The sequence below is a fragment of the Candida margitis genome, assembly GCF_024628925.1.
Source record: "Candida margitis strain CBS 14175 chromosome Unknown scaffold51, whole genome shotgun sequence".
Taxonomy (NCBI): Eukaryota; Fungi; Ascomycota; class Pichiomycetes; order Serinales; family Debaryomycetaceae; genus Lodderomyces; species Lodderomyces margitis.
In genome coordinates this window covers 1-24,901 of record NW_026261854.1, presented here as the reverse complement: position 1 = coordinate 24,901, position 24,901 = coordinate 1, and the positions used below count along the sequence as shown (strand labels likewise).

At 38.2% G+C, this 24,901-nt stretch overlaps 14 protein-coding genes across 14 annotated transcripts; 5 read left to right on the top strand and 9 right to left on the bottom strand. All coding sequences in view use genetic code 12, as the record gives it.

The window, feature by feature from the left end:
• Positions 1–558: 558 nt before the first annotated feature.
• On the bottom strand, positions 559–1,816 carry CANMA_003819 (uncharacterized protein; the record flags this gene model as incomplete). The annotated part of the gene is made up of 2 exons (XM_051816031.1): positions 559–942; positions 1,814–1,816. 2 exons carry the CDS (start codon positions 1,814–1,816, stop codon positions 559–561), a joined length of 387 nt encoding a protein of 128 aa, XP_051670575.1.
• A 2,496-nt stretch (positions 1,817–4,312) lies between these two features.
• SRB1 (mannose-1-phosphate guanylyltransferase) lies at positions 4,313–5,401 on the top strand (the record flags this gene model as incomplete). Its single annotated transcript, XM_051816030.1, has 1 exon — positions 4,313–5,401. One exon carries the CDS (start codon positions 4,313–4,315, stop codon positions 5,399–5,401), a length of 1,089 nt encoding a protein of 362 aa, XP_051670574.1.
• Positions 5,402–5,724: 323 nt separating this feature from the next.
• On the bottom strand, positions 5,725–6,639 carry CANMA_003817 (uncharacterized protein; the record flags this gene model as incomplete). The annotated part of the gene is made up of 1 exon (XM_051816029.1): positions 5,725–6,639. The coding sequence occupies one exon, from the start codon at positions 6,637–6,639 to the stop codon at positions 5,725–5,727; it is 915 nt and encodes a 304-aa protein (XP_051670573.1).
• A 300-nt stretch (positions 6,640–6,939) lies between these two features.
• CANMA_003816 (uncharacterized protein) lies at positions 6,940–9,092 on the bottom strand (the record flags this gene model as incomplete). The annotated part of the gene is made up of 2 exons (XM_051816028.1): positions 6,940–8,214; positions 8,271–9,092. 2 exons carry the CDS (start codon positions 9,090–9,092, stop codon positions 6,940–6,942), a joined length of 2,097 nt encoding a protein of 698 aa, XP_051670572.1.
• A 214-nt stretch (positions 9,093–9,306) lies between these two features.
• CANMA_003815 (uncharacterized protein) lies at positions 9,307–10,452 on the top strand (the record flags this gene model as incomplete). Its single annotated transcript, XM_051816027.1, has 1 exon — positions 9,307–10,452. One exon carries the CDS (start codon positions 9,307–9,309, stop codon positions 10,450–10,452), a length of 1,146 nt encoding a protein of 381 aa, XP_051670571.1.
• Positions 10,453–10,484: 32 nt separating this feature from the next.
• TIM8 (protein transporter) lies at positions 10,485–10,751 on the bottom strand (the record flags this gene model as incomplete). The annotated part of the gene is made up of 1 exon (XM_051816026.1): positions 10,485–10,751. One exon carries the CDS (start codon positions 10,749–10,751, stop codon positions 10,485–10,487), a length of 267 nt encoding a protein of 88 aa, XP_051670570.1.
• A 143-nt stretch (positions 10,752–10,894) lies between these two features.
• Positions 10,895–14,637, top strand: MRR2 (Mrr2p; the record flags this gene model as incomplete). Its single annotated transcript, XM_051816025.1, has 2 exons — positions 10,895–11,452; positions 12,145–14,637. 2 exons carry the CDS (start codon positions 10,895–10,897, stop codon positions 14,635–14,637), a joined length of 3,051 nt encoding a protein of 1,016 aa, XP_051670569.1.
• Positions 14,638–14,672: 35 nt separating this feature from the next.
• Positions 14,673–16,043, bottom strand: CANMA_003812 (uncharacterized protein; the record flags this gene model as incomplete). Its single annotated transcript, XM_051816024.1, has 1 exon — positions 14,673–16,043. The coding sequence occupies one exon, from the start codon at positions 16,041–16,043 to the stop codon at positions 14,673–14,675; it is 1,371 nt and encodes a 456-aa protein (XP_051670568.1).
• Positions 16,044–16,368: 325 nt separating this feature from the next.
• CANMA_003811 (uncharacterized protein) lies at positions 16,369–17,349 on the bottom strand (the record flags this gene model as incomplete). Its single annotated transcript, XM_051816023.1, has 1 exon — positions 16,369–17,349. The coding sequence occupies one exon, from the start codon at positions 17,347–17,349 to the stop codon at positions 16,369–16,371; it is 981 nt and encodes a 326-aa protein (XP_051670567.1).
• Positions 17,350–17,513: 164 nt separating this feature from the next.
• Positions 17,514–19,292, top strand: KRS1 (lysine--tRNA ligase; the record flags this gene model as incomplete). Its single annotated transcript, XM_051816022.1, has 1 exon — positions 17,514–19,292. The coding sequence occupies one exon, from the start codon at positions 17,514–17,516 to the stop codon at positions 19,290–19,292; it is 1,779 nt and encodes a 592-aa protein (XP_051670566.1).
• Positions 19,293–19,349: 57 nt separating this feature from the next.
• Positions 19,350–20,264, bottom strand: CANMA_003809 (tRNA methyltransferase; the record flags this gene model as incomplete). Its single annotated transcript, XM_051816021.1, has 1 exon — positions 19,350–20,264. The coding sequence occupies one exon, from the start codon at positions 20,262–20,264 to the stop codon at positions 19,350–19,352; it is 915 nt and encodes a 304-aa protein (XP_051670565.1).
• A 163-nt stretch (positions 20,265–20,427) lies between these two features.
• Positions 20,428–21,162, top strand: CANMA_003808 (mitochondrial 37S ribosomal protein uS10m; the record flags this gene model as incomplete). The annotated part of the gene is made up of 1 exon (XM_051816020.1): positions 20,428–21,162. One exon carries the CDS (start codon positions 20,428–20,430, stop codon positions 21,160–21,162), a length of 735 nt encoding a protein of 244 aa, XP_051670564.1.
• A 45-nt stretch (positions 21,163–21,207) lies between these two features.
• Positions 21,208–23,167, bottom strand: CANMA_003807 (uncharacterized protein; the record flags this gene model as incomplete). The annotated part of the gene is made up of 2 exons (XM_051816019.1): positions 21,208–21,809; positions 22,126–23,167. The coding sequence occupies 2 exons, from the start codon at positions 23,165–23,167 to the stop codon at positions 21,208–21,210; spliced, it is 1,644 nt and encodes a 547-aa protein (XP_051670563.1).
• Positions 23,168–23,755: 588 nt separating this feature from the next.
• On the bottom strand, positions 23,756–24,895 carry DLD2 (D-lactate dehydrogenase; the record flags this gene model as incomplete). The annotated part of the gene is made up of 1 exon (XM_051816018.1): positions 23,756–24,895. The coding sequence occupies one exon, from the start codon at positions 24,893–24,895 to the stop codon at positions 23,756–23,758; it is 1,140 nt and encodes a 379-aa protein (XP_051670562.1).
• Positions 24,896–24,901: the final 6 nt, after the last annotated feature.

The following is a 24,901-nucleotide window of genomic DNA, read 5'->3' as shown; positions in this document are numbered from 1 at the left end:
GCAGGATTTTTTAATCCACGTAATTATATCGTTTGACATAAATTACATTCAGAGATTGTTCACTCATCCATTTTAATTCATCATAATATAAATTATTAGTTAATCCACGTAAAACTTTTTAGCGTTTTTGGTCCCCTTTCCGTTTCATGGCGAATCGAACCCGACAATTTTTAGCAAGAGCGAAAATCTCTTGAAACTGTCAATATGGCTCAACATAGGAGTCCAATACGCCATCGGGGTCCAAAATTTTTTCAATTAGATTATATAGGGAAGGGATTCTGGTTATAGTGGCACGTGAGATTGAAATTTTGCAACCATCAATTCCTCTCCAGTTGAAAAATTCAAGCTTTTTCTAATACATAAGAATATTCACTTCTTCGCAGTCTCGTTCTAATTAATTTCCACCATTTTTTGAATACCTTTTCGATTGTTTTCACTTTTTCTCTCCTCCACTACATATTTTGGCTTAGTTTTGGACAGAAGTAAATCCATTTCATTTATTAAATACACTATAAAATCGGTAGCCAAAACAGAAAGCGCATGACGTATATTGGAATCTCAAGGGTAATTACCTTTTCTGGGTCCAAAATAGCCACCCGGTGCATCGGCCACATCCAACCTTGACCCAGAAGTTCTCATTTCATAATCCAATCCTGCAGTGGCTACCGAGTTTCCCCACCAGTTGAGATCTATTTCATGGTATTGCACTGCAAAGTAAATGATGATGGAAGAAAAGGCAATACCGGCATCAATACCAGACCCTAAAAGATAGCTGTACTTTTGCCACCAAGCTTCGTACTTGTGTTTCACATGGTGCATCATTGCGTAGCCCAAGTACACACCACCAGTACTATAAGATAAATTCCCTGGAGCCCAACTAGTAAACCCACCCAAGAATACAGCAGGTTCAAAGTACTTGATACGATTTCTTGGCGCCAACTTCTTTATAGCCACACAAACTAAACCACCAAGGAAGCCAATGAGGAAACAATACTTTAAGACAGGGTACAAACCCCCCAAACACTCTCTTTGGTCCAATTACTCCCCCATGTAATGGAGGCGTTGTAGTATGTATTTGTATCGTAACAAAAGAACATTTGCTTGTTATTAGGATCACAATAATCCTTGATACCGGTGATCTGATAGTTCAAAATAGCTAATTGGATAAAAGCGGTAACTAGTGGACTATTCCAAATACAAAACAAACCATCCACTTTTCAATTCCTTGTTTCTGATGATGATTGTTGCCTCTAAAATAGTCAAGTATCATATTTCCAATCGAATGAATAACATGGATCATGTAATTTGGGAGTCAAATTTGCATTTCTTATATCACCTAAACATATAATCTTGCTCAAGTCATGTGTTTGAGAAAAGATGTGGAATGTTTACTGCTATTTATATTTTTTGGTTTTGGTATTAATTGTCTATAAATTTATACAAAAACTACATAGATGATACAAAGAGAAAACACAATTAACAGCTAACATATAAACTGAAAGCCCAACTTTAACGGTTTGTATACACATATAATCTATTACGCTTCTGTAAGTCTGTTTGAAAAAGTTGAGCTCTTGAATTTTGTGTAATAATATCTTCCCTTCAATTGTCTTCTCACTTTTTCATATGTTATCTTTTTAGATTCACTTTTTGTCAAGACAACTTGGTAACATTTTTGGAAAAGAAAAGCATGACCAAATATATCTCATACTGAGTGCCTGTATTATGTGTTATAACTAAATGATGCTATACAGCTAGTAAGTAGTAGAAGCATACCTATTGCTGAGACAAGTCACGTGGCAGGACAACGTACCATATTGAGTAATTAGTAAAGATGATTGAAGTAAGGTATTCGTAGAAGATCTGGCTACGTAGGGAGCGTTAGAAGATATCCGTAAGAAGGTAGGCGCTTGTTTAGCCCTGGAAATGAGATGGTAAGTCAGGCTGCGTACCTTCACGGTTTAGGCTTTTTGTGCTGCTCTTTTTATACTATTAATTAACTAAAATATAGAACTTTCATTCCCTCTTGGGACAGAATGAACGAGTTGTAGAAAATATATATCATTTATCTCGAAGTACATTGAGCACTTATAAACGGGACACACAATGTATTCTACCACTTGTAACGCATTGCATAGGTTTTAAAAGCTCAAGCTCAACTACTTCTAGTACCGTGACAATAAATAGAATATGTTTGGATATATAATGGGAATGTTGAAAACACCAAATGAAGAATCTGTATATTGGATCCTATTTGTGTCGTGTCACGTATAAGTTACGACAATACAAGTCCACAATAACATCATATCGACAATCGAGATCGGAGTTCATTGCTCCTAAAACTGAATTATAGTTTTGTTTCAAACTAAATTCTTCAAGGCTGAAAGAAAAATCCACAAAACACGTCCTAAAACATCCAAAAGTTGATACAATTTTTGCTTATTAAGACGTATTTGTGTGCCAAAAACACAAAGAGAGAAAACCGCTGTTACGTTAGTAAGAAGTTCTGTAGATCACATATTGTTGAAAAATTGAAACACGATATGAATGGTTGATGATCATTAGGGAGGGAAGCGTTTGGGTTTAAAACTGGGAAAGTTTTATTGGTTATGAGCCTAAAATCTTATTATTACTTCCTCACGCGTCAAAAGAAATTAGACCTTGCAGCGTTTGAGTTCATCCAATTACATAAATCTAGTGTCTCTCTGAGTTGCTACTAACAACTGCTAAAAGTATTAGAGGTCAATTATGAACATAAAACAATATCCTTCAAGGTAACTTTACAATCGAAAATTCTTGCTAGATTTACGGAAAAAAGACAAAACAAAATTTTAAATCGGATTAATTTTTTCTTTCTTTTTTAAAGTTATTGTATGCAGTATACCACTTTTTGTGCAAACACGAGCTTTCACCAGCATGTATACGAAAAGAGGAAAACTGTACCAGCTGAGTGTAAATTTGTAAGAGTAAGTGGAGAACAACTGGAAAGATATGTTTGAGTATGCGATCGTTTATACGCAACAAAAAAGGGGAAATTTTTGTGACTATTCTCCACTTTAGGAGTGAATATGGGTTGCAAGACAAGAAAACTTCCGAAGAGGACATCACTTTACTTAAGGTTGGGAGAGCACCAGGCGTAAATTGAAATAGAGTAAACAAAGGGATACGTAAAAATAGTAGTCGGTGATAGGGCGGGGTGAAGGAATGAAGGGGAGATGAGGGAGGTGAGGGGGGTCGATCACATGAAACGTGTGACGTTTGATGGTATTTTAATTTCTTTTTTTTCTTTTCTTTCCTACGTAACCAAAATTGAATGCTTCTGCCAAATAGTAGTGGTATCGAACATGTGGTTTACCTTTGATATCAGTTCAACCCCGTGGTATAAGTAGTTGCTGGGATAAACAAACACATGTGTTAGCCACATGGCTTGTGTAGTTGTGCTATTTTCTAGTATTAAGATGACACGTATCACATTTGTATTTTGCAACAAAAACAAAGCCACAAGAATTTTAACGCCCCATTGTAATGCATAAATATATAAATGCTGGCAGTTTATAAATAATGTGCAGTATTTTTAGTGCACTACCTCAAATCAAGCAATAGTACACTACCTTTTACCACACACAAACCCAAAAATAAATAAATATAAATAAACAATACGAACAATACAACACGTTATTTGTAGGAAGAGTATTGAAAGAAAACATATTAGCAGCTGAAGCTGGGTATGGATAGGAAATACATCAAAAGTCCTTACAGTGAAGTGTGTATGATGCTGATGATGTATTTAAGTGTCTACTGTATATAAATAACCAACACTACTACTATTACTACTACTATTACTACTACTGTTAGCAGTCTAATTCAACCATCAACGTGTGCTTCTTTTTTTTTTTTTTTCTCTGCCACTTTAATTTCTGTCTCACACACACGTAAAATGATTTTAGTTTTAGTTTTTTTTCCTTTATTATTGTATTTTGTTTGTACGTGTTTTTTTATTTTTTATTTTTCTCTTATTAATTTTGTCCCCTGAAATCCTTTTTTTTTGTTTTTTTTTTTTTTCTTCAACAACGAATATAAATATACCACCAGAGGAGATTTCATATTCTATAAAATTTTTTTCTACTTCCTTTCTTCCTTTTCTTCTTCTTTTTCCCTCTTTGACCTCTATCAGTTGGAAACTACTTACTTATTGAAGGTACTACTATAAACGTATTAAAACATATCATCTTAATACATTTCACTCACTTTATCCACTTAAAGCTTTAGCTACACTTTTACACTTCTACTTACGCACACATCTATAATTACTATGAAAGGATTGATTTTAGTCGGAGGTTATGGTACTAGATTGAGACCATTGACTTTAACTTTACCAAAACCATTGGTTGAATTTGGTAACAGACCCATGATTTTGCATCAAATTGAAGCTTTGGCTGCTGCTGGTGTCACTGATATCGTTCTTGCTGTCAACTACAGACCAGAAGTTATGGTTTCCACTTTAAAGAAATACGAAGAAGAATACGGTGTATCAATCACCTTTAGTGTTGAAGAAGAACCTTTGGGAACTGCTGGTCCATTGAAGTTGGCTGAAAAAGTCTTGAAAAAGGACAATTCTCCATTCTTTGTTTTAAACAGTGATGTCATTTGTGAATACCCATTCAAGGAGTTAGCTGATTTCCACAAAGCTCATGGTGCTGCAGGTACTATTGTTGCTACTAAAGTTGATGAACCAAGTAAATATGGTGTTATTGTTCACGACAGAGACACACCAAACTTGATTGACAGATTCGTTGAAAAACCAGTTGAATTTGTTGGTAACAGAATTAATGCCGGTTTGTACATTTTAAACCCATCAGTCATTGATTTGATTGACATGAAACCAACTTCAATTGAAAAGGAAACTTTCCCAATCTTGGTTGAACAGAAACAATTATACTCCTTTGATTTAGAAGGCTTTTGGATGGATGTTGGTCAACCAAAGGATTTCCTTAGTGGTACTTGCTTATACTTGACTTCATTATCCAAAAAACACCCAGAAAGATTATCCAATGAGAAATTTGTAAATGGTGGTAATGTTTTGATTGACCCAACTGCCAAAATCCACCCAAGTGCATTGATTGGACCCAACGTTGTCATTGGTCCAAATGTCGTTGTTGGTGAAGGTGCCAGAATCAAGAGATCAGTACTTTTGGCCAATTCCTCTGTCAATGACCATGCTTGGGTTAACTCCACCATTGTTGGATGGAACTCGAGAATCGGAAAATGGGCTAGAACTGATGGTGTCACTGTTTTGGGTGATGATGTTGAAGTTAAGAATGAAATTTACGTCAATGGTGCTAAAGTTTTACCACACAAATCTATTTCAGCCAATGTTGAACAAGAATCTATTATTATGTAGAGTTGTCCAACAGCAGAAACAACAACAGAAAACTACCGGCTATTTGTTGGTCTTTTTTCTTTGAGGTTTATTTTATATAATTTAGGTTTTTAGGGACAATTACTAATACTAATTACAGGGAATAGAGAGGTGATAGTTTGTAGAACATAAGAGTCTAGGTGCAAAGAGGTATAAAGCTCTTATTCAATTGTCTGTGTCTTTTTCCCGAGCAGGCTCGTATAGTTGTCACATATATAACTCAATCCAAAATAAAAGTTAAAGCCAATCAAAAAATCAGTCAAAATGCGAGAAACACCCGTACTACAAACGAAGGGCTTTTCCATTTATCTTTTCCCACTTCCATAATGGTCCAAAATTGCTCCAAATCCAGTAGTACAGCTTTCTCTCAAAGATTCACTCAAAGGTTTAGTCGAACTAAGGTATTTCCACATCAAAGTCTTACCAATCAATGGGTTCGTCACAATTCCCATTGGCTTCACTTCACCCAGCTTTTGATTGACATAACTCAACCCCAACCCGCCATTGTGCAACATCTCCAATACCAATATATCATTCTTGGGTACTGATCCTCTAACTTTTGTGAAAATTTGACGCAACTCATCCAATCCTTCATTCAATTGTTGCTTTGTATCTTTATCTTGATGGCCCGACAAGATACTTTTGATTAATCCATCCTTCATATGGTTGAAATCAGTGTTTCTTACTGGTGATAACCTAGCCAAGAACCGGACTCCGTTATCCAACATGTCATAGGCAACTTGGTCGGATTCTGATGGGTTATCGATGATGGCCTTGGCTACTCCAACTAAACTGTCATCATCAGGCAATACTGGGTTATTGATGGAGAAATCTTTTAAAATCTTGATGGTCTTAGGTATATCTTGCTGAGCAATATAAATGCCAATTCCATACACTTTAAACCCAATAAACGTCACTGACCGAACACCGTGCCCCACCAATTCAAATGGCTCTGAAGAATACTCAGCTTTGGAGATCACGGTGGGGAAAGACGATATAGAATTATCAACGTCGATCTGATCGGTGTATGTAGCAAATGGCTTACGCACTTCCAGGCCAGCAATACCCACAACGGCATTGCTGTCTTGTTGCGAATCTAAATTAATGATATGTTGCTGTTGATGATGAAATTGCTGCAATTGGTAATGGATTGCATAAGCCGACACGGCTAGTGCAGGCACATATCTCACCGGTTTGGTTCTAAGTATTGTTCTAAACATTTTGATCTAATTGTATGTGTGTGTTAACGTGGTTACGAAAGGCTTTATTATTCTGGGAAAAAGCAGGTGATCAATAAGAAAGAAAAAGTTGCGCATTTGAATTGGTAATAACCGGGGCAATGAGAGAAAGAGGAACTATTTTTTGAGCCGATGCTACCTAAAAATTCGCGCAGACAATATTCAGAGAATGTAATTGTTAAAACCTACTAAACCAGTCTACATATTGTGCAATGGGGATTCTCACCGTTCAATGTAAAGCTTTGTTGTACCTCAGTTATGCCCAACACCAATTGCAGGAACTTATAAACTTGATATCTTTTCACTAACCGACTTTTCACTCATCAAGGTTAATCCACTAGCCAATTGCGCCTTGTGTATACTCTCCCACTTGGTCCAAACCTGTTCACACGATCTAACCTCACTATTCAACCAGTTTTCCTCATTGTTGAGATTAGCCAATTTTGCAGCCAAATATCCCACCATAGTATCTCCGGCACCAGTCACATTCACCACTGACAAATTCTGATTCTCTATAGGAACATCAAAGTATTCCACTACGACTCCCAACTTGCTATCCGCATCATTAACTACTGTTGCAGTAGGTCTGTACTTTGACGTTGTTGGTATACTTTTCAAATCAGTATGATTAGTAACTAAACTAACCATCAAGATCCCCTTGTCACCCAATTTGACCAATATATTTTGATAAAATGGTAAAAGGTGGAAACATTGTTGGAAAACGCCCCTTGCACACAACTTTGAATCAAGTTTCATCAACTTATCCCTCATTGCACCATTGATGTTCATGGCATCAAGGATAGGAAACCATTTTTCAAGATCAAGTTTATAAGTTTTCTCCAATGATTCATAGACTGTGTTTAACTCTTCAACTGTCGGTGTAATCAATTTAATTTTATTATGGGGAAAAACTGCTGAATTTACTTGCGATAATCGTTGGGCCTTGATATATGATGTCGGCTCAATAATAAAGCCAGGCGCTCCATTTTTTTGGCCCTGGAAATGCTCAACTATACTGCTCATCGCATCTGATGACAAATTACAGTCCATAAGAACAAAGTTAGGTTTTTGATGAGTAATTTCATCAATGACTTGTTCCAGAAACCCCGGCTCTTCTATAATGGACATGTCTGCACACGCTACAATCAAATCGCCTTTATCATCATGTACACATGAATATTGAGCACTGTTTCCTAAACCTCTTGTAAATGTCAGGTTTACAATACCTTCTTTTTCAATTTGGTGGATTAGTGTGTCACCAGCAAAATCAGTCCCCACGCGAGAGATAAGCCTGGTATTCTCAGAGACGTAGCTGCTAGCTAGAGCTAGATTATAGCCAACCCCTCCAATAGAGTTTGTAATTTTACCAATGTTTGAGTCTTTAAGCTTTGGTTTGGTTGATATCGTACTTATGGTATCTAAAGCAACTGAACCGACAACTAATAACCTTATGGGATTACTGCCTTGCACAGCTCTGTCTGACTCTGATTGATTACTTCTACCCTTTTCAGAAGCTGTATCCTCATTGCCACTGACCAATGCCGTTGGGGTCAAACTCTCCTACACATGTGGTCAGTACCTTCGTCTTATGAAAAGAAACTTCATTAACATACCAATTTGTAATACTCATTTGCTATCTGAGCTGCAGCTCTCGCATTGTTCTTGACAAGGCTTATATTACAATCAACAGATTTCCCTTTTGTCGCATGGGCAATCTCGCTAAGCAAGAAGGGAGTCAACTGTTTACCGGAAATACCCTCGACTCTAGCTTTCCTGTTCGCTTTATCAATTATTTCATTGATAAAGTTCGAATCTAATGCTGTAGCTTTTGGCGGTGGAATGCAAAATACATTTCCCGATTGCAAGTCCATCAAATTTTGATTATGGACAATGGAAGCAGCACCTGCAAAGCTATCAAATCCAAATGGCGATGCAGCTAAAGATTCTCGACAGTAAAAGCCTGGCAACTTCAAGTCTTCAGCTGGCTTCCCATCTTCGTTGTATGTGCCAACAAATACCCCTTGAGTTTCCAAGAATTCCAATGTCTTTTCAATATCTAAAATCGATTTAGGCCCTGCACATATAACACTGACTGGAGTACGTCCCAATTCGGTCAAATCAGCAGAAACATCCATGGAAAAGTTTCCTGGTACGTCACGATGCACTCCACCTAAACCACCAGTGGCAAAAAACTTAATCCCTGCCAAGTGGGATAAAATCATAGTCAGGGCAATTGTTGTGCCACCATTTAATTTGTTGGCCATAACATAACCTATATCACGGCGTGAGACTTTTGTAATTGAGTGGCGAGGTGATTCAGCAAATTTCTGGATCTGCGATACTGATAACCCTACATGAGGTATACCATTTATGAATGCACAAGTAGCTGGCGTTACCTTGTGATCACGTAAAATCTCTTCGACAGATCTAGCCATTTCAAGATTTTTCGGGTAAGGAAGACCATGTGAGATTATAGTTGACTCGAGTGAAACTACAGGTTTTCTAAGATTGAGTGCATTTTTGACTTCTTTGGACAATTGAATGATGTTCCTCATTTACAAAGGTGGGATCTAATTTGGTTTGATATTGATTTTTTTTTTCTTTTTATTTCAAAGTTTCCCCCATCAATACACCTTCTGGCTCCACAACATGAAGATTGAAGAGATACCAACAACTGCTGCGGAAATTGGCCTTGAAGGAATCCTCAAGAGTTTGAAAAATATCCCACAGTCCCCGGAAAAGTACCAACATGATCTTAGAGCTCTAGAGGACTCGTCATATTGGAATTTGGATGTTGTGCGAGCAATAGCTTTACACGCAAATCCAAACTTAGCTTGGTGTTCAGAGGCCAATGCACTGATAGTCGAAGCCATTGTACAAACCAAGGACATTGATCAGTATCTTTATCCATTCATTCAGGACGACTTTTGTCCGCGGTTGAAAAATATTGAAAAAGTGGCACATTGGGGCCGAGGCAAACAACTGGCTTTGAAACCTCGACCCTCTTTCCAAGATCAGAAATTTGATGCATCTACACTAGCGCAGGCATGGTTTTTGATAGACGTCACAAACAATCAAGATAAGGAGATATGCAAGTTGACTCTCTTGCTAATCATTGACACCTTACAGTTCGATATCCCGGCTAAGATCCAAGCATGCAAATTGCTAGAGCACTTGCAAATACAAGACACACCTTCTATAAGGAACTTGATTGAACCGTTGCAACAAAACTTGGCAAAATGTTTGAACCACATACCCAGCATAACACCAGAGACTGACTCGTTTCTGTTACTATCTGTGGCATATCCATGTATCTACAGACTCGATAGCGAATTTGGCACTGATTTGAACTTCATTGAAACTATTGCCACGATTCTATCCTCCATAAGTCATGTGGTTAGCTACCCAAAGCTAGCGTCCTTTCTACTAGACCAATTAAGCGTGTGTATTAGTCACATTGGAATCACCGTGCTAGTAAGTATAACTAAAATCTTTTACACTTTGAATCAAATCATTACGAATGTCGGTATCTTGGAGCAACTGCCGTCAATTATCCAGCATGCATTAGAAGTGGAGAATGCTATTATACAACTCGAGTCGCCTTTGGTTTACACTTTTATCTACGATCTAATGGGGGCATATTATATACTACGAAAGAGAGTTGAAACATACAACATCAAAGGCTTGTCTGAGGACATCCAAAGAAATATGTCCTCATTGAAGCAATTATCTATTTTCTGTGATAAATTGTCTGAATTTGAAGATATACAGGACTCTATAAACAAGATTAATTAGTCAAAGATCTATCTGAATGGAACCAAAACAACTTATCTACCTTGTAAGGCTTCAACAACTTTGATGTTTGTATCCAAAAACCTATTCAAACAGTTTACCAAACACTGCTCTTCGTTTGCATCCAAAGTTGAAGATGTTATTGGCTTATCTTTGTTGCATTTCTTAAAACACATATCAGTGAAGCTATGTATCGATGATTGAACTTTTGACTTTGATTGTTCAGCTTCGACGAATTGCATCATCTCTTTTCTGCTTTCTGGATCAAGATTCTGAAGCGCTGAGGGTGATATAGTCGACATGTTGTGTATTGAGTAGTCTTTGGAAGGTAACTTTGACTTTGCAGATTTGTAAATTTTCAACTTTCAAAGTTCAAAATTTTTTTTATTTTTTTTTTGGTCTTTTTTTATCCGAATTTGATCAACCGAATGGTGCCCACTAACTGATGGATAAACTCATCCAGGTATTGAATCAACCGCCACTGAAAAATGACTTAGATGAGGCATACCTTAGTCGCTTAATTAAAGACCTTAAACGCATTCAAGAGTATACCAAACAAGCAGAGAAAGCTATAGAGTCGTTTGACAAAATCGAGTCTGTCTCCATCGAGAAGCATATCATAGCTTTATATGATTCCTACGGCAGCATTCCTTACACACCAGAAAAGAATGATACAATTGCAACAGCTGCAACCTCAGTAATTCTTGAGGAAATGATTCAAGAGAAGCAGAAGGAGATCGCACAACCTTGTGAGGAAAGCAAAAAGGCCGAATTTGATTTCACGGGGAATATAGATGAATTGAAGAAACAGAGAGCTACACGATTAGAGCAGATTAAAGAATTGAGCTTAGCAATAGATCGAGAATTCCTTTCACCATTGCCTTCGAAATGGGCCGAGTCGTTGGAACTACAGCGGACTCTTTCCAGTTACTTGAAAAAAGTTCTAATTAAATACCTTGCAATATCAGATCGCACATCAGGATCGGTTAATAATAAAGACCAAGTAAGGGATATAATCAGATCTCTGAGTAATTTTTTCAATAGTTTGTTAACAACCGAATGGGTGTGTCTTCCCGAAAATTTAGGCATCGTAGTTGATACCTTGGTGCGAGATGGAGTGTTAATTGTCAAGAATCAACAAGCGAAATTGAGAGGGTTCGATAGTAGGTGCTAATCACTTCTATATAGTCTAACCAATTCAATAGTATACGTTATTTGCATGTGATTACTATGTAGACCTGTGTATTTCCGTTTTCATGTATCCCACTAGCTTTGTCGTATTTTATGTTGACGTAATTTATCTCTGCGGAGATAGTTTGTACAACAGCAGTTAATCTCCGCAAAAGAATGATTATACTCCGAAAGTACACTTGTGTTGCATTATGCGGGAGAACGGATTTTGAACAGCTGTGTAGATGGTAATTTTGGCTGTTATTGTGGCGCAGGTGCCCCCCCCCTCTTTCCAAAGCCAGTGTTGGCTTGGCCTTAGCTAGTGATATTTCTCCCTCCTACTAAAATGTTTAACTCCGGTAGGCAAAAAAGGAAAATTCTTCACAAAAAACACCTCCCGCACATATATCAAGTTAATTTTCTTCAGTTTTTCTCTTTCCTATGAGTACTCTTCCAAACTACTTAATGCAGACACGAAATAGAAAAGTGTTGAGTTGCGACAGATGTCGCCGAAGAAAGATCAAGTGCGACAGAGAACAGCCTTGTAAGACATGTCACCGATTAAAACGGGATTGCCTGTATACATTGGCAATGGAGTCAAAAGATGCCTCGAAATCGAGATCAAGACAAGGTGCAAGCAATTCGATCTCAATTGTTGAAATACCGCCAATAAAATCAGAGAACGAGTCTTGGGTAGGAAGAAGGGCATCCAACTATGTAACACCGGGGTCTTCAACAAGTCCTCAATCCTTAGGTAGCATAAATACAGACCAAGCGGCCGACTTGTACCAAAGCGAGGCGCAAAACGACCCCAATTTAAGCGAAGTCAATTTCCTCAAGCAAAGAGTACAAGAATTAGAGAATCAACTAAAGACTGAACGTCTATCTAATTGGAACAGATCAAGCTCGATTCCCCCCACCACGTGGCCAAGGTCGGCTACTACCCCAACACCTGGTCAAACCAACTTTAACTACAGCTTTACCGACGGAAAGCCATTATTGTTGTCAGATAGGCCGTTTCCATATATGCTTTTGATGAGGCGTGAAGGGGGATCAAAGTTGTTGTATAATCTTTTGGCACGAGATGGAGAGAAAGATGGACACTTGCTTACGTCGTCTATTTTGCTTTGTGAGCTCAATGATATTAGAACAAGAGAGATTAAGGAGAAGGCTCGAATGATGCTTGGTGACTATTATATTCCATTTCAAGGAGAAGAAACTACAAATATCGAAGAATTGAAAAGAAAGATTGCCTTGAATCACTATGGATTGCAATTTATTCCACCCGAGGTGGACTTGAGAGACCCCATTGCTTGTTACTTTAGCTTAATACCACCAGCATGGGTAAGTAAAAAACTCCTTGACATTTACTTTCAAGCACTATACCCATTCATGCCAATTATAGATGAGCAAGAGTTTAGGTCCGCATTGAGTAGAATTTTGGGACCGCAAATAAATGACAACTACATCAATACCTTCCCAAATGTCGATTCATCTGACGATTTGGCCATATTGGCAATACTATTAATTGTGCTAAGGTCAACATATTTGTCTCTATGGGACTTGCATGGGAACAGCCTATCACTGCTAAGCCAGTACCTGGTGACTTATGATGCGGTTAGAGCAGCAGAGACCATATTAAAAGAGTTTGACTTAACCTATCGACAGAGCTTGACTGTTGTACAAGCAGGGCTAATGTATAGATCCTATGTGATTATTGCACCAGAAGCATTTTTCACGGGAAGTACCGCACAAGTCAAGTTGGGACCTATTATTCAGCTTTGCTACGCTCTTGGATTGAACAGAGATCCAGCTTGCTTCAAAGACCAGACCCCGAAGATGCAAAATCTACGTCGTAAAATATGGCATTTTGTCGTTCGAGTCGATATCGCTTGTTCAGGAATTTTTGGAACCACATTATCAACAGACGTTCTCACATATGATTGCCCCTTACCTGAATTTCTGATCGAGGCAGTAAATTGCTTTGATCTCAAGATGGAGAAAGACATTGTTGACTCATTTCATCGATCTCACGAAGTGTACTTGACGTGCAGAAAGTTGGCAGATTATCATTTGATTGCAAGTGATATCTTCCAAGTAGATCAGGTGATTAAAGTGGTGGAGGGGTTGGAGTTGACATTAACCAAAGCATTTGGAAATGTAAAGCCATTGTTCAACCAACCCCTTGCCGGGTTTATGGACGTTTTTCTGATGCAGGTTTACATGGAAATGAAACCATTCATAGCGTACACATGTTATTGCCTACATCTCTATTACGAAAGCCAGTCTAACCACCTTTTGCTGTCAAAATACTTTCTTAAAACAATGACAATATTGTTGCAGGATTTGGGTGATTTAAATACATATATCTTTCTGAATGCCAATTCAAGTTTCAATATGTTGCTCCTGGCCAAATTTACTGAGTTTTATTTGCACTTTAATTTAATGGTCTTTACTGGCATCAGATTGAGGTTGAAATGCTATATGCATTTAAAGTCATCCACTTCAGACAATGGTGAAAAGAGTATTGAGCATGAGATTCTCTACAAGTTAGAGAACCAATTGAAAATATACACGCATGCTCAGGCTATCAAACTTGGAGAACTAGCAAAAAAATACAGGTACTCACTAGTGTTGAGAGGGATGCATATGATTACGATAAAGTTGTGCGATCAATTTCAATACTTGTTATCAGCCAATGACACCCAAGCTGTCAAAGAGGCTGCAATCAAGTTACCACTTGAAGTGTTGCAAAAATTTAGTCAAAAGCTTGATGTGTACCAATTAACCAAAACTGGTAAACTATTTGACTTCAGTGACGAAGGTCTAATTGCTGAAATGAGTAGGCAGAATTTGTGGTCCCAATTAAAGATGATTGAAACTGAAGAAACTGTTACTAGCGCGTGGATTGAGAAGACGAAAAAGTTTAACAGGTTTGCCGAGGATATGAAGCTTGGCTTCAGTTACAATCTAGGCTTTGATTTATCGTCAAATGGCCTAGACCTATTTTCAAGTTGAGGTGAAAAAAAAATTGTTTGTCTATGATGATCTATTCAACATGACTGGCCCCTTTTGCGCCATATTCTATAAGCTGTCAATACCAATATACAACTAACCAATAAGGAGAAAGATGTAGTTTTGAAGTAGACCTGCAATCTCTCCGCGTCGTTACCATTTTGACCGGCATCAGCCACTTTTCCATAAAACAAGGAAAACATAATTGACCCGATTGCTGGTGCAACCATAAAAGAGCCCCATGTGGAACCCATAATATCAATCCCCCACACGGATGCTACTATAGTGGGGTAAATAGTAAACATACCTCCATATGATATACCATTGAGTACAACATTGTTAAACCATTGGCCCCCAATACCACACAATACCGTAGCTATTAATAAAGGTATCGAACTGTATCCCTTTACTTCCAACAAGTCACTCAATCCACCAAATACAAGCCTAGCTATGGTAGATGAGGTGGCTAATACACTTACTTTATCTGAGAGGCTAGACTCTGACTTGACCGGCTCCAAAATGGCATCAATGGAGCTTAAATTGTTTTGATAACTCTCCATTGGACCAATATTCATCACAAGTGACATTAGGAGCACCCATGAGGATAAATCCTTCAAGAAAAGCTTGAACCTTTTCTTGTGGTTTGGAGGGTCAATGGATCTTGTGGACCTTTGGGGAGTCAAGTCATTATTTAGTAAAGGTGTATTATCATCGACGTCAGTCTCTTCTAAATCAAATATAACGTCTTGTTCTACAAGAACAATGGAGCTGGATATGAAACTTAGCACTCCAATAATCAAGTATAACCAGGCGAAAAAGCTGAAAACCTTTACCAAATCCAACATCTCCAGATTCAACTGATAAATCATCCTAAAGTACTTCAACTTGAGCAATTGCGAGCCAATTAATGCACTTAGACCATAACAAGTCACGGGTAAAGATATAGCCAATCCTTTATGTTTGGGAAAAATCTTTGCACAGGTCAACAAACTTGAAAAATACAACGATGAAGTGGCTAACCCAATCAAGCAGAATGTGCAACAATATAATGCCAATTTGTTGCAGCCACTTTTTACCAAGTAGCTATTGAAGGCATAACTAGGCACGAAAAACCATACAGATAAAAATGACAAAATTGAGGGCCCGTAGCAGTCAGACAAGTAGCCCAAGGCAGGCAAACATAAGTACATTCCACCTGCCGATAAGGAAGCAATCCAGTTGATTTCGAGATATGAAAGTCCAAGTACATCATGAAAAGATGGACCAAACAAGGTGAATAGTAAGATTGATCCAGATACAAGACAAGAACACAAGGCAACTGCAAACGCAGCCACTCGTAGGCTAGTGTTTGATATATGCTGAGATAAAAATGACTTTATCTGGTAAGAAACATTTTGGACCCATTTCATTTAAAAGTGTGTTATTTCTATTGGCTAGTGGCGGGTATGGTAAGTGTATGTTGAAAAGATGGGGGGTAGTTTTCTCTCTTATGCTGCAAGAGAAAGAAAATAATCCTCCAGGTTAATTCTGAGTCAGAAAAAGAAAAAAATAAAAAAGAAAGAAATTAGAAATCAGATAGAACAAAAGGAAACAAATGGGTTATATACAGTTCCAATAGATCAGAGGTAAATGTTAACTAATGGCCGATATACCGAATGAATAAATCAGTCTACACTGTCTACATCTAAGTAGCTTCCCTCTAATGTACCAATTTGTTTAGCATAATACACACACTTAAGAAGTCAACTTTCTATTTATAGCAAAACTCTTTTGCAACTTTTCATCACATTTCTTTAAAATATCATCGGCCAATACATCAATAGAATGACTGTAAAGCATGTTGTTAAGTCTTGATGGTTCAGCTGGTAACCTAAATTGTGACTTCCATTCATCAGTTTCCAACTCCTTCTCTCCATTTTTAGCTCTTTCCAAGTTTTCATACTTTCTTTGTTGTTTCCATTGTTGAATCTTGCTCTGTTCTTTTGAATATTGCCTTTGATAGTAGTTGAAGTTATTTTGGTCATAATTAAACGAGTCCACTTGTCCATATAAGGATTCCAACAACTGAGCAGTTGAGTTGGAATTAGATAACAAGTTGACGACGTTATAGTCAGATTCAGATATAGATGCTGGCTTAGCTGATGCTAAGTACAAGTCAACTAACGCTTGCTTCTGTACATCAAGTTCCAATTCATCGAATATGTTCAAATATGAGATCTTGTTTTTTTCTAAATCCTTGGATTTCCATTTACCATCAACATACGCGCTCATAAAGCCCGTTGATAACCTGAGTGCTTTCAAATTTATTTCTTGACCAATGCTAGACATGTCGTGGATCAAGATAAAGATGTTTGGATTTTGTAATTGTTGTTGGGCTACAGCTTCAACCAATTGACTTGTGACAAAATTACCAGACATGGTAGATTGAAACCAACCTTGAAACTCAACACCATATCCCAATTTTTTGTAGTTTTCTAACAAGTCTTTTTGGTATTGACTACCACTTTTGGACTTGAAAGAGCCTCCTTCGTATTGATCTGGGTATGGGAATGGAAAAATATGAGTGATATCAACAGTCTTTTCATCTTCAAAACCCAACAAGGCACCAGAAAAAATAGCTGGATAATGTTCTGATGTATGTCTGAGTAATGATAACAATACCGAGGACGATATAGTGACTGTATCAACAGTAGCTGGAGTATATTTATTTGGCATATTGTGGTGTATAGGCATGGGGGCTCTTATCAAGAGCTCTTGAAAAAAATTTTTTTTTCATTGATGGAAAGTTTTGAATGAAAGAAGAAGAAGAAGAAAAAAAAAAATTTAATCTGCTAATTTTCACATCATTTTGACTCACCATTAATTAAGATTCAAAAACCATGTCTGAAGTTGATAAAGTTGCTGAACAAGTGCAAAAGACATACTTAGATGATGTCACTGGTGAACAAGTCTCCAAAACGGAGTTGAAAAAAAGACAAAAACAAAGAGCTATTGAAGCTAAAAAAGCTCAAAAAGCACCAGCTCCTCAAGCAAAGTCATCTAAAAAGAAGAATGAATTTGCTGATTTGAACCCTAACCAATTCCACGAGATCAGATCTCGTCAAATTGAAGAGTTGAGAGAAAAGAGCAATGCTGATCCATCTGCTTTTAACCCTTATCCTCACAAATTCGATGTCACCAAAAGATTGCCCGATTTTGTCAAAGAGTATAGTCACTTGAAAAGAGGAGAGTCATTGAAAGATGTCACTCTTCAAGTCACTGGTAGAATAATGACCAAGAGGGAATCCGGATCCAAATTGAAGTTTTACGTTTTGAAAGGTGATGGAGTTGAAATACAAGTCATGGCTCAAGCTCAAGATGCCGAGTCACCAGAAGCGTTTGAAGAAATGCATGACATTTTAAAAAGAGGTGATATTATTGGTGTTACTGGTTATCCAGGAAGAACCACCCCTGCTAAAGGTGGTGAGGGTGAATTATCAGTATTTGCTCAAAAAGTTCAATTATTAACTCCATGTTTGCACATGTTGCCTACTGAACATTATGGTTTCAAAGACCAAGAGGCTAGATACAGAAAACGTTACTTGGACTTAATTATGAACGATTCTAGTAGAGAAAGATTTAGAGTTAGATCTAAAATCATTCAATTTATCAGAAAGTTTTTGGACCAACGTGATTTCGTTGAAGTTGAGACCCCAATTTTGAATGTTATAGCTGGTGGTGCCACTGCCAAGCCATTCACCACTCATCACAACGATTTGAATATGGAAATGTTTATGAGAATTGCTCCAGAATTGTTCTTGAAGGAGTTGGTTGTAGGTGGTATGGATAGAGTTTATGAAATTGGTAGACAATTTAGAAATGAGGGTATCGATATGACTCATAACCCAGAGTTCACCACATGTGAATTCTATCAGGCATATGCTGATGTCTACGATTTAATGGACATGACCGAATTGATGTTTTCAGAAATGGTTAAAGAAATTACTGGTGATTACAAAATCACCTACCACCCAGAGGGTCCAGAAGGCAAAACTTTAACCTTGGACTTTTCAAGACCATGGAAGAGAGTTAATATGATTGAAGAATTGGAAAAAGTTTACAATGTCAAGTTTCCAGCTGGTGACCAATTGCACACTGCTGAAACTGGTGAATTTTTGAAAAAAGTCTTGAAAGACAACAACTTGGAATGTTCACCACCATTGACCAACGCCAGAATGTTGGACAAATTAGTTGGTGAATTGGAGGATGCATCGATCAATCCAACATTTATTTTTGGACACCCACAAATGATGTCGCCATTGGCTAAAAAGGATAGAAACATTCCTGGATTGTGTGAAAGATTTGAAGTCTTTGTTGCAACCAAAGAAATTTGTAATGCTTACACCGAATTGAACGATCCGTTTGATCAACGTGCAAGATTCGAGGAACAAGCTAGACAAAAAGCACAGGGTGACGATGAAGCACAAATGGTTGATGAAACCTTCTGTAATGCTTTAGAGTACGGTTTACCACCAACCGCTGGTTGGGGTTGTGGTATTGATCGTTTGGCTATGTTTTTGACCGATTCAAACACTATTAGAGAAGTGTTGTTGTTTCCAACTTTGAAACCAGATGCTTTAGTCTTGAAAGGTGAAGAACCATTGAAGAATGATAATTAGAGATGCATATCGTATATATATAGTATTTTATTTCGATAGAGATATATAATGCAAACTTTATCTCCTTGCTAATTTACCATTTCGTTTCATTTCTAAGGCCTTTTTATACGGGGGTGCAGTAGGCCTTTGAACAGGGTCTAATGTAACAGAATCGAGATCCAACGAATAAGTTGCATCTGAGTCAATGTCATCTATATCACCACATGCAATAAACTCAACAATCAACCTCTCATCATTTTCGTCATTATCAAACACATCCTCATTGCGCTTTATACCAGCACCTTCAAAAAACTCATCTGTCAGTTGATTCAAATCCAATTTTGGTGTCCAGTTGGGGATAGGCTTGTATCCTAAACATACAATGAATGCTTCTAAACTGGTACCTCTCGAACTACGAGGTTTGGCGCAATAGATTTTTGTGAAAAACTTCAGCAATTGATTATACATTAGATCGATATCACGGCCACGGAAAATCTTTGCCACAAAGGCTCCACCAGGTTTCAAAATACACGTGGTTAATTGGAATGCCGACCATACAAGTTGGTGCTGCACATATTCATCCAAGTCATGTAACCCAGTGACATCTGGGGCTCCATCGCTGCATACAAAGTCCGCCAAGGCATTACCTCCACCACTGCCAGCTGCATCTCCTTCTTTAAAGCAATCCAAGATCTGTTGCAATGTTCTGGGATGGGTTATATCTGCTTGCAACGTGGTCACATGGTCTATAGGAGTCATTGGTTGTAAATCAACAGCAACAATTCTAGCATCTGGGTTGGACCCTAGTTTATGGCTAAGCACTTGGGACCACGATCCTGGTGCTGCACAAAGATCAACGACACGAGTGATGTTGCTTAGTAGGTTAAACTGTTGGTCTAGCTGGAGTAGCTTGTACGCTGAACGTGCTCTATATCCATCTTCCTTGGCTCGTCGGTAGTATAAATCTCGTTTATCCTTGCTTGTCTTCCCCATTGCGTTGCGTGATGTCCTCCTGCTGATTCTCGGTGAATATTTTTCTCTACCAATTTTGCAATCAAACGAGAAAGAGAGGAAAAAAAAATTAAAAAAAATTTTGACCTTTTGACCTTTGGGCTTTGAAAATTTTCCTCCAGATCAATACCAGTTTATATACCAGATGTTACAACCATACAGGCTACTGGGTAGCATACGATCCTTCACTACCAGAAGTATCTTGCTTCAACAATTTCTCACTCCTGATGAACTAGTTTCCAAAAGCAAACAAGAACAAGTTGAAAATCAACAATTTCAATCACAGTTACGTCAAAAGCAAGTGCCATATTCGCCCAAAACATTAAGCTCACACACCACTATTCACGAAAATCACAAACGTCCAATCCCTCTCAATGTTGAACTCTTACAGTATAAACCTTTGAGGTTACCACAGACACACGGCGACAAGGTAGCTACATTGAACTTACGAGGTTATAATGATGATGATTTAATTCGCATGGGTGAATTTGCATTACGAGCAGCTTATTACTTGGGTATCCCAATGTCCAAATTAACTTCCCTCAAGACTGAGAAGAGATTATATACCGTTATTAAATCACCATTTGCTCAAGCCAAGACCAAGCAAAATTTCCATCGAACAACGTACAACAAACAATTGGTGGCTTACGATGCTAATCCCGAAGTTGTTGATTTATGGTTGAGTTATGTCAACAGATACAAGTTAAACAATGTTGATATGAAAGCCACGGTTATAGCGAGGGAGGGGCTGAACTATAATGAAGAATTGGCCAAATTGGAAGAGTTTGAATTACCGCAAGCATATGAAGGATTAGAGGATCCAGTTGCCCAAAAAGTGAAGGAGTTGTTACAATCAAATGATTTTAAGAAAGCTTTATAGTTGTTGCTCTTGTATATAATATTATAAATCTACTGTTTTTTTTTATTAACCGTAAACATCCCAACCTTCTTCGGCTTCTTCTTCAGAATCCTCTTCCCGCGCTTTTCTAATCTCTTCTTCTATCCGTTTCCTTCTATTCTCCTCAACTTCTAAAACATTGGTTCTGCACATGGGACATGTCGAATTTGTCATTAACCAAGGTCCAACACATTCCAAATCGAAAAAGTGCTTGGAATTTTTGACACCACACGGTAATTTAACAATTAACGGGTACTTGTCTTCTTTGAACCGATTGGTACATATGGGACAAAATTCATCGTCTGATAATTGAGAAACAGGAACTCGTTCCAATGTGTCCAAAAATTCCAGATTAACTCCCTTTTGTTTAGGGTTGGAATCCAATATGTTCAATAGTGAATCGGCAACTTCCGAATTATCCAAAGTCCTCAACTGATTTAATGCTGCAGATAAGGATTCAAGAGAGCTTGCAGAATCGGCAAAACTAGCATCGAGAGTTGAGGTTGCAGTGGTGGCATGATTTGTTTGATGAGGGTGGATAAACGAATCAATAATGCCGCTTAATGTTTCATGATTTCTACCTCGTCGTTGAGTGTCTTGGGGTTGTGTGCGTGTAATGTTATGTTCTTCTTCAAATATAGGTTAGTAAATTGCTATCAAGACTCAAGACTCAAGACTCTATGGACATACCGTCGTATGTAGACATCCTCGTAGTTGCAAAATGAGTGATTTGCTTGCCCTTTATTTTTGTTCTGGGTTTTTTTCTTTGACGGCAAAATCTTTGTCGCCGTTGAGAGATCTGGGGGTAAAGAATGGGAGATATGTTTCAAAAACAAAGCTCTTTAGAATACTAATGGCGCCTCCAGTTTGTTACTCTATTACGTACTGTACTGTACTAACTATATATATTCCTCGCCAGGGCAACAATCTCGCTAAATCTCTCACCCTCGTGCAATTTATCGTCTTGCTTCGCTACTTCCCCTTTTTCCTCTTCTTTCTCCTCTTCCAGTACGTCTTCCTTCAAATCACTCTGATTAGGATGGTAGTGACTAAAGTAATCAACATGTTTGAGATTATTTGTAGTGCTCAAAAACAACGGAGTCATCGGTGGATCCTCTGTTGGCGTTTGCACTGGGTTCAACACTGGAGAATCATCGCCGTTTCTTGCCTCATAAATGGATCCACCCGCACTCTTGTGTACGACATATTGTGCTTGAGAGTGCAGCAGCAGCAGCAGCAGCAGAAGAAGTGGCACCTGCTGGCCTGTTCTACTCTTCATTATATACGTGGCTGAACTTGGGGGTGTTTGTGAAGAAAGCCAGAACCGGGAAGGAGATCCACCTAAAGAAACTGGGTCCAAATTTGGAGAATTGGGGACTGTTCCAGGATTTGATAGTAGTGTATTGTTATTGGCAGTTGGTATTTCCAATGGTTGTAAACTCACACCATCGGGCGATGCTGCTATGCTTAGAAGCTGTTGTTGATGTGAATACAGTTGCAGAACTGGTGGAGACATCGTAGCCGACCTTTGGTAAGGTTGTAGTCTCTGTAGATTTGAATACGAAGTTGTTCGTGAAGATTTTGGCATTATAAAGGACAGCTGTTGTTGTTGCTGTTGCTGGTATTGTTGCTCGTTAAATTTCGAAGACATATCTTGATTCAATGAAAGTAGCGAGATGGTTGACGAAGATGGTATTAGCTTCCCATTTAGATCTTTGCCCACGGAGCTAGCCAAGAGTTGCGGTTCAGGATGTTCCGCATACCGTATACCTTGCCTATCATTCTCTTCGTTTATGCACAAAATAGGATGTTCATGAGACATTGGATGATACTCCTGCTGCAGCTGCTGAAAATACATTTCTGGTTGCTGTTGCTGTTGCTGTTGCTGTTGTGGTGATTGTATAGAAGCGCTGAAATTTTTCTCTCCAGCTAGACTAGTTGAAAGTAACGATCGCCTTTGTTGACGTGCATCGGTGTGACTATTCATCAGTGTCAGTTGAAGTGCTAGGCTATTTTTATAGTATTATCGTAGATGAGTTCTTGTGGTGTAAGGCTATATATGCATGTATTGTCGGAGTATGAAGAGAGTAGAAGATTGAATAAAGAAGATTGCAAGAATATACAATACTATTGATAAGCATAAAAAAAATTAAAAAAGGAGAACAAAAGAAAATTTTTTTTCTTCACTTAGGCAGAGTTTATCAAGACAGTAAAAGAAGTATACAGTCTTGCATTACTTCAAGAACTTGACTAACAATAAAGTATAAAAGCGTTTGAAATAGTGTCATGCAGTCTGCTCTAACTGCAGTGTCATCTCTTTCTTTGTTTAGGGGATGCTCGAAAAATAGGAGATGTGAAATTTACGATAACCAATTTATATGCAGTATTGGTGATGCTACCGTCTCGAAAGGGAATAGAAGTAGGCAATATTGGCTTCGCTTTCACAACTGTATACGAGTCTCGTCTTTCATAACAGTATTCATGTTAATGATTCAAGCTATACAAAATCTATCAATAAAATTAATCAGTACGCAAACTTTTATTTCATAATAAATGCATGTTTACCTTAAACATATCAATGCTTTCCATTATCTTCAGGATCAATTTTAAACACTTTATCAGGATTCAATATTCTGTTTGGATCTAATGCCATTTTAATCTTTCTCATCATATCTATTGTATCTTCACCAAGTTCCAATTGTAGGAAAATGCGCTTCGAGTTCCCAATTCCATGTTCACCAGTAGCTGTGCCTTCATTGGCTATACCTAACTCAACCATCTTGTTCAACATCCGCTCAACTTCATCACGTTGATCTTTCTTGTAAAAGACACTTGCATGGAAGTTTCCATCACCTGCATGGGCAACAATTGCTGATTTAAAAGGCGAATCTTCTATCCACCCGTTGATGATTGTCAAAACGTGAGATAATCGAGATAATGGGACGGCAATATCAGTAGGCCACATTCGCACATCTTCATCAATTTCGCTACGACTCCAGCTGGTCAAGGCGTACAATGCATTCTTCCTAGCAGAAAAAAGCTCCTCTTGTTCTTGTTTGTTTCTAGCAAATTTAAAACTAGAAGCATCATTCTCTTTTGTTATCGCTTGTAAAACTTTAACACTTTCTTTCACCACTGTATCGTTTATTCCACCGAGCTTGAAAAGTATTGTAGGCACCTCCATCATTGGTTCACTGGTGTACTCGCCGTAATTCAAACAATGTATCATGTTTGCATCCAAGAATTCAATCGCCGTTGGTNGCTGTATTCCCAGGCGAAACACTTGTGCAACAGTATTTGTAGCATGCGATATCAGGGGAAATTGTACCACAACAACCGATTCACTTTTGGGTTTTGGATACACCTTGACTACAGCTTCAGTAACAATCCCCAACGTGCCTTCGCTGCCAACAAATAAGCTAGTCAAGTTGTACCCAGCCGACGTCTTTCTCGGCCTTTGTCGAGTCTTGACCACGGTTCCATCTGCCAACACTGCCGTCACGGAAATCACGTTAGCAGACATTGCTCCATACCGTGAAGCATTGATACCAGAAGCATTGGTGGCAATCATTCCAGAAATCAACCCCAGCGGTCCACAATCAGTGCCAAACATTAACCCATACGGCTCTAAATCCTCATTGAGCTGTTGCCAGTTGACCCCACATTGAACGACCACATCTAAATCGTTATCGTTGACTGCTAACACTTGATTCATTCGCGA